Genomic DNA, 12,980 nt, shown 5'->3' with positions numbered 1-12,980 from the left:
CAAGGGAAGGGAAGTGCAGTCGAGGACAGCACAGAACCAGGTGGTGTGATGAAATTAAGAAATTTGCAGGCATAAAGAAGTGTTGGGTTTTACGTGCCGAAACCACGATCTGATTATGAGGTGCGTTCTAGTGGGGGACTCTGGAAATTTGGATCACCTGAAGTTCTTTAACGTGCACCTAAATCTAAATACAAGGATTATTTCGCATTTTGCCCCCATTGAAATACGACTACCGTGGCCGGGATTCGATTTCGTGACCTTGCAGGCATAAAATGGGGCCAACTGGTGCAAGACATGGGTAACTATAAATTGGTGGGAGAGGCCTTCGCCTGGCAGTTGACATAAGAAATGCTGCTTCTGATAACACTGAAACATAATTTTATCTTTTGCCACACCTAACAGGGCTTGCTGGTGTCGTACACAACTGGTGGTGACTCCTTTGAGGCGCACTTGGCGCCACTGGAGCGGTGGCAGCCGGGCAATCAAGAAACGGCTGCAGCTCCGGCCCTGGCTCGGCTTCGATTCATCTCCGTGGGCACGGAGTACGACCCGAAAGAGCAGTTGGTCCGAGACTTTGCACGGATTCTGGGACCTGACTCGTCACCTGGTGTCCTCCATTCATGGGGTGCTGGCCAAGCGGTTGCGGTCACCATTGTCTGGGTGGATCCTGCCAAGGTGATTGAAGTGCACTTCTATTTTCACAGAAGTTGGCAGCACAAGCCGATGATCACTCATGCTCACTGAGATTTTCGCTAGCTATGTACAGTCTACTGCCAAATTTTATGGGCCGTGGTATCTGAGAAAAAGGTGAATATCTCTGCAACCTCACAATACAGCCTGGTGCAGTAAAACCTCGTAAACCGTACTCGCTTAAACAGTAATTTTGTTTTAAAAGTAGTAAAGTCAAATCCCCAACTCAGTGGCCATTCAACATAATGTGTTTTGTATCCGCATAAACCATACCAGCTTATTTCGTATGTATCAGTAAACACATAGTGTTTGCACTTTTCGTCATGCAAACACAGTGGTGCTTCGTCTCCATCGGGCAGCCCGGCAGAACAACAAGCCTCAGAGATCAGAACAACGGCCTCCAAGTGTGTAATTGAGCGTGAAGCCACATCAACATCATTTTAATGCCGTGCCAGAGAGTGTTGTGGCGTCGAGCAAGCAAGAACTCGCGTCATTCCGAAGCTCGGATAAAAAGCACCGGGCGCTCAGCATAGAACAAAAATAGGACGTTGTTCGTGCTATCGAACGTGGCACGAAAACGTTGGCACTGGCACGTGGCAGGGGTCTACCTGTGACTACGGTGTATGGTACAGTCAAACCTTGATATATCGAACACGGATATATCGAATTATTGCGTATATCGAACAATTTCTATATCACATGGAAAATCGCATGCATTTTTAATTCTTTATTTCGAACGGGGCCGGATGTAAAATGGATATATCGAACTCCGCTGCCCCAGACCAAGTGCACTCTGTAGACAGGAGGCGAGCTTTCCCGCAACACTCTCGAAGATGGCGGCGCGATGGGCGTTCCAGACTGCTGCGTACGACAGCTGCCCACATTGGTTGCGCCGAGGGCGCCATTTGAACGTAGCGGCGTACACACGCGGCGGCTTGGAGCCAGCACGGCCGCCTCGATCACGCGCGCACCTATGCGCGCACGGCGGGGCAAGCCGCCTCGATCACGCGCGCACGGCGAGGCTTGCCCCGCCGTGCACGCGTGATTGAGGCGGCCGTGGAGCCAGTTGGAACGCTTTGTCGGTGCTGAGCCACACATCATGTGCATTGAGGACTTCGTTGGCGGTGACGACAGCACCGGAACAGTTGCGGAGTTAACAGACATGGAGATCACGGCAGAAGTGACTGCTGAGCGGCCAAACGAAGGCGCTGCCGAGGCTGATCCAGCAAGCGCTGATGTTGCCCCGCTCCTGACTGCAACTGAGGCTGTAGCTGCTTTGGCCGTTGTACGCCGCTACTGCGGCGCAATAGACGGCACTGGACTGTCTCTTGTGGACCGTTTGGACTATGTTGAGGACGCCGTGGTCAAGCATGCAGTTGCCAATATGAAGCAGGCTACGCTGCTTCAGTACTTTCAGTGAACTAAACAAATACTTTGTTTGAAGCTTCATGTGAGTATCTATTGCGCCACGATTGGTTCATTGATTGATTTGCGCTAGTTTTTGACACGTTTTCTACATGATTTTATATATCGAATTCTGGCTATATCGAACTATTTTGTGATCACCGCGCTATTCGATATATCGAGGTTCGACTGTATTTGGAGTGCGAAGAATTTTCTCGGCAGTGCTGCTGCAACCACAAAGAGATGTCGGCCACGAGGTTCAACTTTTCGAGATCGTTGCCTCTGCTGTTGCCGAAGTGTTGACTAGTGACAGTGATGAGGACGACTCAGAAAGCAACAGCACGGGCGATTCAAACCTTACAGTGGCAGAAGCTGCGCATTATGACAGCCTCCTGAATGCAAACATCGTGACGAGAACAGCCCTCCGCAAAGAAAAAGGCGCCCCGCGACTTCTGCAGCGCTACCGCCCCCGTGCACAGAGAACATGCAACGCCAACGAGGAATCTGCCATGCGAGTGTTTGCTGAGACGAGAGGGCTGGCTTAAAAGCTGACTCGCAGCTTCAGAAAGTGTGAGGCCACTGTCGTCGCTGCTAGGCCGCCGCGCCATCAAATGAAAATAACACTTTGCTGCACGTTTTCTCCCCTTTCATCACACTCTCTCCGAGTTCTGTTTTTGACAGGTAAGTGGCCGATCTCATACTATTTCAGTTGAGCAGTACTACCGTTTAGTACGTACTTTTTCCGAGCTCCGGACAAATACAGTTTAACGAGGTTTCACTGTATTTGCATTTCCAGTCTCAGGTAGCACAGTAGACCCGTTAATTTGACTCTGATTAATTAGCTTTTTCGGTTAATTCGATCCCGACCTAAGGTCTCAACCGGCGCCCGTACATTTCCGAGGGCCCAAACTTTCGTTATTTCGATCTCAAAGTTGGCCTTCGCCAAATAATTCGAACTTGACTGATCAGCTTCGCCGCAATACAGCCGTGTTATGCAGTGAAGCATACCAAGAATGGACAGGGGCTACTGTCATAGGACATGGTATGCGTTTAATTATACACGTGTGCACATGCCGTCTCCAGTCACACTACGGGCACCTAGATGCCTTATGAGCATACCGGCAGCCATTCAGAGCTATTCTTGACGTTTTTGTGGAGATGTGAGCCCTTGTTTTGCCCACCACGCGCATCTCGTATATGATAGGTCCGTCAACGGGGCCTAGTATGCGTTCCTCAATTACACGCGCGCACGCGCCTTGCACCGAGAAAAACCATCTGCGTTGTGGGAAAGCTAGCGAAAAGAAAGGACGAGAGTATTCATACATAAGCCCAACAGAAAGCTTTGTGGTCGGGTTTCCTGTGTATCTTCGAGCTACAGTTGAGTGGATGGCAATTTTCGTGTTAACATACTTTATGATACTTACTGCTTTGCTTGCTTTCATTGCATTTAACCCAGGTGGTCGCTGGATCGTACGAAGTCCAAGTTGAGCCGGGGCCGCAGACGCTGTTCCACCGCCCTCAGTTCCGGAAGCCCCTTCGTCCTGGCGCCTGGACCGTGATGCTGTTCCACCACTGGTCCCTCGTGGCTCAGATGCACTTCCTTGTCTCTCCGGTCGCATATCGCGATGGCAAGAAGCTGGTCTCGACGACAATCGCATCACAAGCCAACGGGGGGCCTCGGGGTCCTTACATTGGGCACGATCTGTCTCGCGTAGAAGAGCACCTGGGCTACTCGGCCGAGACGCGCCGCACCCTGCAGTTGCAGGCGGACGAGGATGCATTGCTCGTGGGACAAGACCTGGAGAGATGGGTCGACGCCCTGGTGGCACAGTTCTGGACGTTTCGTGTGGCGTGCACCGCCCATCCCGGGTCGAGTCGAGCATGCAAGTCGTTGACGCCGTGCAGGGAAAGCGGATGGAGTTCGTACTGGCCAGACCCAACTGTTGAGGTCGCGGCTGGTACATGAGGCTTTGCAGTCGTCTAGATGTTACTGTGGAGGATCTAGGGCAAGTGTAGAACGGCTGGTTCTTTTTCTCTTGTTTCCGTTATTGATGATTGCCGGCAGAGGTGGTTCGCTTTTTGAAAAAGCGAGGAAGGACCTCTGTAGGGTAATGAAGCAACTCAGAACCGTTTCTCGCCGGTATCAGCATGTAAAGAACATATGCTTATAATGAATATCGTATATAACGAAGGTACTTCTGCGTCGGATGTGACTTCATCATAAGGAGGTTTGACTATGCCAGTGTAGGTTGCTCATGGTAGCTTCAGTCCAAAGATGAGAAGACGAGATTGAGTGCAGTTTTTGGAGGCTGGGTCCTACTGTCTGGTTAACAACCGCTATGGGAGGCTACGCTGTCTAAACATTACTGTAGGCTATGTAGAACAGAGGTGTGCAACACAGTCAGTAGTCTGCGTACAACTTGTGGAATCTTTCCATGCAGCCCTCGAGGCTCTCCATAGGCACGAACTCTCTTCCCCCCGAGCTGCCAACTCTCAGGCAATCCTGTTAACTATTTCCTGGATGCACGGCAGTGTGATCAATAGAAGGTGCATGCAGTTACATAGCCACAGTAACCTGACTCGAGTCTCAGAACCTCGGCCTAGGAGCAGGCATCGAACAGCACACTTGCTTTTGTCACGCCTCGGACATCGGAGTTAGCTTAGGAAATTATTTGGTTTTGATGAGACAAAAGGAAAAGCCAGAGGAGGGAGTGGCTACGACATTCATTTATGTTAGCACTGAGGTGATGCTTCAGTAGTTTCTTATCATTTCTTTGTTCTTGTTTTGCTCGTCTCGATCTTATTTAACTCAGCTGGTCACTGGTGACCCAGGGTTGACTTTAGATGAGGCAGAAGGAAATTCACTGTAGGTTGCTTCTCCCCTTTTGTGCTTCATTTTGAAGAAGAAAAAGATTCTCGTGGGCCTCCACAAGCAGAACGGATAGGAATTGCCGATTTCGGTTCGTCGAATTTTTTGTTACCTCGTTGAGTCAACGAGCAAAGAAATGGGTCAACAAGAACACACAGCTGGTCAGCAGAGACCTGCAGTGGTTGTCCGGTGGTGCAGCCTTGCCCATTCTGTACAAAATTCTTTCCAAGTTTGGTTTCTGCAAGCAATACGTGATGTCATACAGAGGAAATCAGTGGACCTTTTGGTGAGCTGGCAGTAGTTTCTGGCTGGAGCTGGGACTTCAAGCTACACCGTTGTTGAGGCGATCTTGTAAGCCAGCTAACCTGCAGCTCATTTTCAGTGGTGTCCCAAGTATTGCTGATGATAGCTGACATTCTAAATTAAAAAAATAAATAAAGGAAAGCATAATTGAGGGAAGGTTGTAAGGGTCTAACACTCGTGCAACACAAGCAAGTCTAATACAGTTATGTGCCTAGAATACCAAGTTTCTAAATGCCAATACATCGAAAGTTTACCGCTAAATTCGCCTCTTTAATGGCATTAAATGTCACATTGATGACTGTAGTGAATGCAGTAAGTTTGTTTGCTGATTGTAATAACTTCAAAAATGATTTAGAGCACGAAAGTTGAACATATGCGACTAAATACATCAGTAGGCATGTTCTGTGTAGACTTATTTCAGTTCGTTTCAAAAATTATTTCGCATGTGCAGGCATAACTGTTACCATTAGGAGTGCGAGCGTGCAATCGACGGCCAAGTGAGTTATAAGACTGCACCACTCTGCACGTGACATTGGGCCTTAATGCCATTCATACGTTCGTTTGGCACTGCGCAAATGGTGTTTAGCAGTTAATGTCATATTCTGTGCCCCTTAAGAAACTTGCTACGACCTTAAAAATTTTTATTTTGCCGAGCGCCAGAACAATGTAGCAGGAATCTTTGACCTCGAACCTAATGGTCAAGGTTAGAGAGGCTGGACATTGGTTTATCCTTGTGTTTGAGTGTAAGTTAAAACCAACACTGAAAAAAATTAACAAGAATTTACTAGAAAGACAAAAAGCATGCTTTATAACTGTGGCGTGCGCCTGTGAATTTGCATACGATGAGCAGCTTTTCCTCTGGCACTCGTGGTGTTTGAGCCGTTAGCGAGGAAAGATATTTGGAAGGTATTCTTGCGTTAATGCGACTGGCATTCTTGGGATACACCACACACTTTTCGCTGTATGTGGTTTTAACCCAGTGCGAATGCATGCAACGGCATGCTCTAGCCAGAGAGAGGCTGCTTCCCAGGCCTGGTGTAATATCGCCCGCCACCTGTACGGTACAAACAGGTCCAGCTCTCGATCGTCGTGCTCGTGGCGGTGGGGCTGTCCGTCTTTACATTGACAGTTCGACGGGGTCGTGGGAATGGGGTGATTTGCCTGCTTGCAAAGTCGCAGCTTTCTTTCCCAGTGATCCAGCAGAAAGTTGCAAGTTCAGGAACAAGCAAACCGCACCGTGAGCACGATGACAAAGAAGACTCCATGGTCGCAAGGAGCATCGCGCTGTGCCGTCACCTTGCTATGCCGTGCTCTGCCTCACCTCAAATGGGCACTTGCCACCCAGGAACGTAAAAAAAAATTGCAGACAGCTGCGTGTTGAGCTGCTTGCCGCTGCTATGCAGTGAAGGCAGAGTGGAGGCCTGTGCCACTCAATTGGAGCAGATGCAGCAATACACGTGATAGCACTGCGCCGAGTAACTGTATCACTAATTACACACCGGTGATAAGAAAGAATGCTAATCGCATTAACTTCGCCAATTGTTTCAAAGGACGGATGTGCTGCCAATTTTTCTTGAAGCTTTTGCACAATAAGGCATCTTGGAGCAAGAGAGTCGCAAAATTCCCAACTCTGACACGCGGTTTGCTGACACCTGTGGAGACTTCTCCAGCTGACTTCTCTTAATCTGGGCCGGTATGAAGTACAGATTCCTTTTGCTCAATTGTACTCCTTTACAACCGGCCAAACCCAGGGATGAAAGTGGGCAGAGTGGTGTTCGTATCACAGACAAAGCATGAAAAGGAACAGCTTTGGAACAGAATCATTGCACTATCCTGACATGATGTCTGTTATTGCACCTTCCTACCAATGTGATGTCGCTCGATGGTCCCAACAGAAAGTTGCAAAAGCTTGTACGGAAGGGTGAGCTCTGGTTAATTTGATCTCGTAATGCGGGATCTTGCAGATTGTGCTTCTGTTATAATTGTTCTAAGATTCTCTTTCTCTGCTTGGAACTTGCTTTGGCGAGACTTTTTGGAAAGACTTTCGGGAAAATTTTAGTGGCAACACATCACAGAAAGCCAACAGTTACCAGTGCAGTAGAACAGCGGTGTAACAATGTGGATATAGCAAATTAACAATTAGAATAAGTGAATTCAAAATTTGTGATTTTGAATTCTGATTAGGTGGCACCCTTTCAGGTGCCACTTACTCCTGTCATCGACGATTTGGCTTCACCACGTTTCTTGCTTCAAAACCACGAAAAGCACGCATCTACAGAATGCATCAAGAATTTAAATTCACTGGCAAGTTTCTGCAGGCTTACAGAATGCGGACTTCAGCTGAGAACTTTCTGCAGGAACGTTGGATACGAGAACATCAATGATTTCATGCCTAGCACACTTGGGAAGCTGCTATCCAGCCACTTGAAAAATATTCCTGGTCTAACGCAGTGCGAAAAACGCAGAAAGATGCGAACCCGCTGTGTAACGACATAAAGATGCCGAGGGCGAACACCCAGCCGTCATACCTTCCCACTCGTTTTCGTAACGCACTTTACACGTATATTCAAGGTTGCAGAACTGGAGTAATCAGAATGGTTTCAAGATGTATGCAAGGCATTTTAAACGTTATTATTTTCATCACCGCCTACCTGTGCGCGATTATCCACGCACCTCCCAAAGGGGATACAAGGAAGGTATTTTTCTGTCTATAATGAGGTTTCGGTCTACACACTGAAACAATCGTGGAGTGTAAAAATCAAAAGTGCTAGCTGGCAACTGTCACTAGAAGGGGGCACAATGCCATTCTGCTTTAGTAAGGAAAAAAATACATAGAAAAAAAGATAGCAAATAAGGAATAGGAAACCAAGACTAAAGCAATTTTTTCAATAGTGCAACGGCCTCTGTTTGCTTTCTCAACATCATCAGTCAAAGTGGTCAATGGCTAGGTGGTCAGGCAATCCAAAACCAGGCAAGCACAGGCTGTCCTAGCCCCATGGCTGGCACCAACACATTGGCTTGCATCTTCCATCTTCACTAGGGGGCTTAGTTGGCCCGTGAGTTGTGCGTAGTCAATCAAATGTACTTTTCTAGTCCCGCTGAATTCTTGAGTTGCGCGAAGTTTAGCGCAGGTTTGTTGTTCTTCGGTATTAATACACTTTTTTTTTACATTTTCTTCTTGTGGTAACATGTTGTAATGAATCTAGCACCATGCTAGATGGTTTCTGGCATCTTGTAGTGACAGTCGTTTTAAACCAGGCTTAACTGATCACAAATGATGTGGCTAACCAGTTCAATGTGAAGTTTAAACAACAATACAGGCATAAATTTTCAAATGGATCAGCCTATTTTTTGACAAGAATGAGACTCCTCCTTCATTGAGTTGTATTGATGATGCCATGTATTTCGAAGTATCAGCTGAAATGAAAGAAAAAAAAACAGCAACAGGCATTTGACCTATTGGTTTGGTTTGGTGAAAGGATCTAACCCTGAAAGTCCAGACAGTCACATTCAAAGAACCACTAATGAGCTCTTCATTTAGTCCAAGAGCTGCAGTAAAGCACGCACAGGAGGGCTGCAAACATTAATGTCACTGTCTGCCTTTTAACTCCCTGCCCCCTCTCTAAAATGCGGTGGTCTAGTTTCATGTGCACGAGATTGTGACAACCACATAGTTATACTAAAAAGGTAACGCAACATTGTGTGTATTCAGGCCAGAGCGAAGAGCAACAGTTTGTCCGAATTGCTAGCTGCAAGTAGACCTCAGAAGGGCTTTGTGTCATTCGCAAGCCATAGCTTCGCCACTCCAGCCCAAAAATCTTTGGTGCAGAACTTTGGTATGTACTTTCAGTGAGAATTGGATGAAATTGTACACATTGCACCATTGCAGGGCTAGAGACAGTTAATTTAGTTAACCTCTGATAAACAGCACTCATGACTGGCTTACTTGCTGCGAACTACGCTACTGAGAAATGCTTACTTGTGGTAAAAGTATGGTTAGTTGTAGGGCTTGTTGCTGATGCCGACTTGCCATGTGAACACAGCCTTGGCATGTTCACATCCGGGATGTCAGCTTGCGAGTCATGTCAGTTGCATACCATAAAGTGCTTTTTATTTGCATACTGAATGTTTCACATCTTTAATCCTAGCCTAAGCACTATTGGCAGAACTTGCAAGCACCGAAATTAGTGAAATGGAAGAGCACTGTATGCAAAAGGGCAATGTTGTTTAGAGGGTGAATGATTATTTCCAAACTTTAGGAAATCTATGAAAAGCATGAAAGTTAGACCCTCGCAGAAATTAGATCGTTTAACGTTCTCTATTCAGATTTGTTTCAAGCTTTGTTTCAAGCTTTGTCAACACTGGCACTGTAATGGAATGTTTAGCACAGTTGAGGTAAGCTCGCCTGGCTCCAAGGTGCGGCACCGTCATCGTAGTAAGCAGCCACTGTTCTGCGATGCTCCTTGTTGTTGAAGGTGCTGTTGCAAGTAATTCAGCAAAGCACATAACGTGTCAAGATTGAGGCAAAGCAAAAGACTTTATATGTATTTGCCTGATGGCTGTCTAGGCCATGTAGGTTGCTCATTTGTGCACCCATGACCTTACAGTTGTGGTCAGGCCGTTGCTTGAAAGATACATAGCTCTCTTTCCACTCAGTGTGCCAACGGGACATTGAAAAAAAATCTATAAAGTCTAGCTCGAGCTATTTCTCTCTTTAAAGTTAGACTCTATCTAATTAGGCCTGATGTTGGCGCCTGACTTAGAGTTCTTCAGTAGGCCTTATTATCTTGCCCGCTAGTTTAAGTTTAGGTTTCGCTGCAATTAATGACCCTCAATGTTATGATTTGGTCACTGTCTCCGCAATATCTTGCTTGGAATCAAGTGAACCTAAGTTGCCGTTTGCTTGTTCAACTCTTTTTTTTTTATGATGTGCCTTAAAATAATATTGCATGTCATGCGGCAACTTCAGTCAGAACTCCTGTGAATTGTTTGTCGAGTTGCAACATTGGAAACAAAGCAATGTTAAACTTTCTCATTTTGCATGGAAAGTTGAGGTAACATTATCCAGTGTGTGTGCTTGTGGCAAACTTCCTGCGTTATGTTAAAAGATCGCAGAGGAATCCAAACTCTCACTGTCTAGTCTACCATAGCATTTCTTAGAATAGCTTTTTGCTGTTTTTAGTATCACGAGTAGGTAATAGCTCTTTCTTGACTAAAATAACTTGTTTTTGTCCAGTAATTTTCACGTGAGAGTGTGTGATGCTTGTTCCCCTACAGATATTGTGCCTTTATATTGTTTTTCATGTTGCCTTTGTCACGTCTTTGACCCTGGTCCTTTGTTCCATGTCCTCAAGTTCATGTGTTTAACGCTTACTGTGCTTCTGTTCGTAGTTATGTGTGTTATGTGTTATGAGTTGTGTGTTAGATCAATTTCCTGAAGTTTCACAAGCTTGGGAATGTCAGAACCCTCTATATTGCTTTTTGTGTGTTAAAAATTGATATATCATATTTCATTGTTGGCTTTGTTAGGAGATAATCTGAGCTTTATGTTCTAGTTGTTTCTTTTTGAAGTTCTTACTCGCGTTGTAGCAAGCGTTTTTTTGTGTTGTGGATTAGCGCATTAACAGACCTGTGGTGCTTTTCTATGAAATAATGGTATCGAAATGCCTGAACTCAGTAATATTGACTGTGCATGCATGTACTACTCTCTGAAAGTCCCAGAATGCATCTTTCATGACGTCTACGCACAGAGATTGCTGCTGCTTTTTAAAGAGGCTGCAGGTCATTGCAGCTGAAGCCGCAGAAAAAAACGTCATTCAATCATTTCTTTTGTAGGCTTCATAGCTGACTAAGTAATGTGGCACCTCAGTGCACTCAACGTGCGAAACAATCAAGCACACTTTTCTGGACAATGAACTGACACTCGTGGAACCATTGCATATCACATGGAGCTTTGCTGTAAGCAGGCCCAACATGCATCGAATTTTGGTAGCCTCTTGTATATAGCGTTGCTTGTGTGTGACATTTGTGTGCACATAGTTGTGCCATACTGTAGTCATGTGATGTAGAGTTAACCATCCACACGCTTCTGTGTGCTTAGTTTAGTTGTTTGTTGGCTTGTCTTCAGTACTAAGCAGTTTTTCTTAGTTTGTTGTTCGTAAAGGTGCCATGCTTTACATGTGTTGCTTTCTTTTGTTTATATTATGTATATAGCCATGCTGTGATGAAGTGTCACCATTAGAATTGTTCATCACTTTGACACAGGCTTCTGGGCTATTCTAGATATGCCTCAAGCAATACGTACCTCTCTCATCAAGGACAGTGATGTGGGGCTGCTCGCTTTGCAGTTGCCATTGTAGTCTTCAGTTTCGTGAAGATATGTAGTCTTCATCAGATATATAGTCTTCACCATAGTCTTTGACTTGGTCTTCAGTGCAACAGGCAACTTACAATGTCTGTAAGCTTCGTCCACACGTCTTTTGCCCAAAGCACTCACTGCAGGGCCATGTACCATGTGGTCCGCTCTTTGGTAGAACAGCTCATTAATATTCAGCCCAACGTGCGCTTATTCTTGTTTGTATGGCACAAAACCAGCTTAATGCAGAGGTATCTGCCAACCTTTGCTTAAATTTAAGCTCCTGTAAGCATTTGCATACGTGCAAGAGTTACACAATGTCACAACAGCACTTGAGCAGTAATGAGTAGCTGTATAATTCAAGAGCAGGTAAACATGTGCTGACACTCTGTGTACACTTTATGAACTTTCTAAATACAACAAAAAGCTCGCCGAAAGATGGATACTTCGAACTGTCTGACCGGTGGGTATAAAAGAAGTCAACCTGGAGCAAGTGTTTCAACAAGGGGTCTTGCCTACACTCTGATGAACTCAGATCAACTTGAGGAAGACAAATCCTTTGCCCTAACTGAGACGAGATCCCTTGATGAAGGCAAGTCCTTTGCTTTGACAAAGGCAAATCCACTTGTGGAAACATGAGCTCCAGACTAAGGTTTCGTTGTTTTGTCACCTGTGGGGCACTTTGTGCGCTTCAGCAATATTTATGGCTGAGGAAGGTGGTGCTGGATGAAGTAGTTTTGAATAAAATCATACTGCTTCACCCTGCGGCCACGTTATGTAACTTGAGCAATGGGACACGTTTAGCTGGTAGTTCTATTGTACTCCTTGCCATCCTTCTTGCCATATCAACAAATTTAGTTTTTACATTTGTTTTCTCAGCAAGTGCTCGCACTAGTTGAAAGCTTGTTGTACACGTCTCCTATGTTGAACAAATTTTCGGGCTTCCTTTCTTGGGGGGCCTTGTCTTTCCTTCTTCTTGTGAAATCGCTGTATTTGTAAGCTGCCGCATGTTGTGTGTCTCGTCTTGCTTGCAGCACTCAAAATGAAAGAGAGATTTCAACTATTTTTATGTACTCTGAAACTACCATGGAAATGCAGTAAAATATACACGTTTTATAGAGTGACAATTCCTGTCGGTGTCTTTGCTTCGTTCCTCTAGTGGTGTTACTAAGTCCAGCAAAGTAACATGCCATGTGCTTAGGACCAAGGTACCATGTTCAGTGTGCTTACGAAATCTAGTATTTGCAGAATTTGTGATTGTAAATGAAATGCCAGAAAGGATAAAAAAAAATTTTAAAAGCCACTATGCGGCAGCTGCACTGTAAAGTGATGATAAGTGATAGCACTTTTATCTGTTGT

The 12,980-nt window shown here is 45.6% G+C and overlaps 2 protein-coding genes across 6 annotated transcripts in view; both read left to right on the top strand.

The window, feature by feature from the left end:
• Window positions 1–12,980, top strand: part of LOC139048832 (uncharacterized) — a 396,301-nt gene that overhangs the window by 274,373 nt on the left and 108,948 nt on the right. The window lies entirely within an intron of this gene.
• The window catches only part of oxt (Xylosyltransferase oxt), a 43,720-nt gene that overhangs the window by 30,462 nt on the left and 278 nt on the right, over window positions 1–12,980 (top strand). For 3 of the 5 annotated variants that reach the window (XM_070523668.1, XM_070523670.1, XM_070523671.1), the window contains exons 10-11: window positions 403–675; window positions 3,551–12,951. In XM_070523668.1, the coding sequence (XP_070379769.1) occupies window positions 403–675; window positions 3,551–4,060 (783 nt within the window). In that variant the 3' untranslated portion in view covers window positions 4,061–12,951. Of the gene's footprint in view, window positions 1–402; window positions 676–3,550; window positions 12,953–12,980 lie in introns of those variants that run through there. The other 2 variants (XM_070523669.1, XM_070523672.1) reach the window with 2 other exon arrangements.

Source organism: Dermacentor albipictus, chromosome 8, assembly GCF_038994185.2.
Source record: "Dermacentor albipictus isolate Rhodes 1998 colony chromosome 8, USDA_Dalb.pri_finalv2, whole genome shotgun sequence".
Classification (NCBI taxonomy): Eukaryota; Metazoa; Arthropoda; class Arachnida; order Ixodida; family Ixodidae; genus Dermacentor; species Dermacentor albipictus.
This window is presented reverse-complemented; position numbering and strand designations above follow the sequence as displayed.